Source organism: Trichechus manatus, unplaced genomic scaffold (genome assembly GCF_000243295.1).
Source record: "Trichechus manatus latirostris isolate Lorelei unplaced genomic scaffold, TriManLat1.0 scaffold00020, whole genome shotgun sequence".
Lineage (NCBI taxonomy): Eukaryota > Metazoa > Chordata > Mammalia > Sirenia > Trichechidae > Trichechus > Trichechus manatus.
In genome coordinates this window covers 18404134-18406705 of record NW_004443956.1, presented here as the reverse complement: position 1 = coordinate 18406705, position 2572 = coordinate 18404134, and the positions used below count along the sequence as shown (strand labels likewise).

General features: G+C 41.3%; 1 protein-coding gene across 1 annotated transcript in view; it reads right to left on the bottom strand.

Annotated features, from left to right (window-relative positions):
• Positions 1–229: 229 nt before the first annotated feature.
• The window catches only part of HTR5A (5-hydroxytryptamine receptor 5A), a 21583-nt gene continuing 19240 nt past the window's right edge, over positions 230–2572 (bottom strand). The window contains exon 2 of the mRNA XM_004372757.1: positions 230–638. Coding sequence (XP_004372814.1) covers positions 306–638 — 333 coding nt within the window. The 3' untranslated portion in view covers positions 230–305. The remainder of the gene's footprint in view (positions 639–2572) is intronic.

Genomic DNA, 2572 nt, shown 5'->3' with positions numbered 1-2572 from the left:
AGTAATCGTGCTGGACTAGATTTGGGAAGGAAAGGGCGTCTAGTGGGCAAAGTCCTTGGCCATTATGTTCAGAGTGAGGCATAGTAGATAAACTAGGTAAATTAGGTAATCAAAACTGCCTGTAAAAACTCATATTCCTATGAAGGAATGGGGAAGTGAGGCTAATTTAGTTCTGAAGGAGACCTTGGAGAATTTTAAAGATTAGCTTTTCCCACATGGATCCTGGATAGGGATGGGAAAATAGATGAAATTGGACATTTCTTTCAGCTATGGGAATAATTCATTTTTGTCCCAGGCCCTCTTACTCAGCGTTGCCTAGAAAAGAAGTTCTTAAAGGCGTTGTTGTAGTTCTTGTTGAAAGCTGTGTAGATCAGAGGGTTAAAAAAGGAATTGGAGTAGCCAAGCCAAAGGAAAATGCTTTTCCAGATGGCAGGGATATCACATGAGCAGAGAGGACTGATGAGCTCGGTAATGAAGAAGGGGATCCAGCAGAGCACAAACACCCCGATGAGGATGCCCACCATCAAGGCGGCTTTCTGCTCTTTCTGTTCCCTCCATGTGTCCCCTTCTGTCTGGAAGGTGACGGTGGCATGGCGGACAGTGAACACCATCTGGGGCTGCTGAACAGAGTCCTTCACCTGTAAAAGATAAGCAGAAGCTTTACGAAGATCCACCTCTTCTCAATCAGCCAGTTATGGGATCCGGGGAATCTAGGCAGAGATGGGCCTGGATCCCGCCATTCACTCCCAGAAAAAGGCCTCTATTGTCAGGTACAGGAGCCTGACTATCTTGTAGGAATCACCTAGGACATAAAAAAGGGCAGTGGTGACAAGTTGGATTGTTTGCTTCCATCTTAGACATGGAAAGAAATCTGGAGTGTATACAATGAATGTGGTGAAATGGATTCATTATAGCTTTCTGTTCAATAGAGGATATGACAGCAATAAGCAGACCATGCCACATATTTGATTTAGGGGCAAAAGTACACAAAAAATTAAAAGTGTGCTAAATACTTATAAAACCTTATTCCAAAAACCATTATAAAACCACATATAGGGCCTTTTTATGGATTGAATTGTGTCCTCCAAAAAGATACATTGAAGTCCTAATCCTTGCACCTGTGAATGTGACCTTGTTTGAGGAAATTAAGTTTTTCTTTGCAGATGTTATCAGTTAAATTAAGAAGGTCGGGGGGCAGGAAGGGGGAGTTAGGGTGGGTCCTAATCCTAATGACTTCTGAGTGATGTCCTATAAAAGAGAACAAATATAGAAAGAGTCACATACGCAGGGGAAGACACCATGTGAGGATCCACTATAAGCCAAGGAAAGCCAAGAAATGTTGGGGACTACAAAAGCTGAAAGAGACCAGGAAAGACCTTCCCCTAGAACCCACAGAGAGAGCATGGCCCTGCCGATGCCTTGAATTCAGACTTCTAGCCTCCAGAACTGTGAGAGAATAAATTTCTGTTCTTCAAAGCCACTCACATTGTGGTATTTTGTTACGGCACCCCTAGGAAACTAACACATATCTTATTTTCCAAAACGCTTGTAACTTTCTGGATTCATTTTATCCCCCTCTAAAATGTGAGAAGTGCCTAGAACTTTTGTTCTGATGCAAAGTTCCTTCTGCTGCACTTCCATAATATATTCTACTTGTTTCGGACAGTCCACTCACCAGGACATTTATCTCTTTCTGGCTTTTTCCGTGTGTCTTCCCTTTCCTCCCATGTTTATGGAAGCAGACACTCCAAACACTTAGACTGTCTCCACTTGGGTGCTTCCAAGTTCTATCAGGGCAGGTTCCCAACAGAATCAAGCTCTCCAGTTTTACTTCCTTTCTCTTAAAGAAGTGGAACTCGTGGGAGAGGAAGCTTTTCCCTCTCCTGGAATTAGAAGTGTCTGATGATGAAATCGACTGAATATTAAGAAATCACAGTGGATTAATTTACTAAATAAGCAAATCAATTGATTCAATCAATATGCAAGATGGTTCCTGGATCAATCGGTCAAACATTTTGAGGTTTCCATTCTCATGAACCATCTTCCTTCCTAATGCACTTAGAATATGTGCTTCCTCTGAGATTCTGCTTCTATACTCACATATAGCTTGGGCCTATGTCCAAAGAGGCTGTTGTATCAGTGCATAGCACACTAACTCATTATTCACCCAAGACACAGTTCCAAAGTGCTCGTCTTTTTATCCAGGTATGTGAGCTACACATAAGTGCAGAGTTTGAACACTTCTACGAAAATTGTTGTTATGTGCCATTGAGTCTATTTTTTTTTTTTTATACTTCAGGTGAAGGCTTATAGAACAAATAGTTTCTCATGAAACACTAGTACACATATTGTTTTATGGCATTGGTTAACAACCCCACGACATGTCAACCCTCTCCCTTCTCGCCCTTTTTTTTTTTGGTGAAAATATACATAGCCAAAGATACACCATTTCAAAAATTTCTACATGCACACTTCAGTGGCATCGACTACGCTCTTCCAATTGTGCTGCTATTCTCACTTTAGATGAAGGCTTACAGAACAAAATAGTTTCTCATTTAACAGTTACTACACA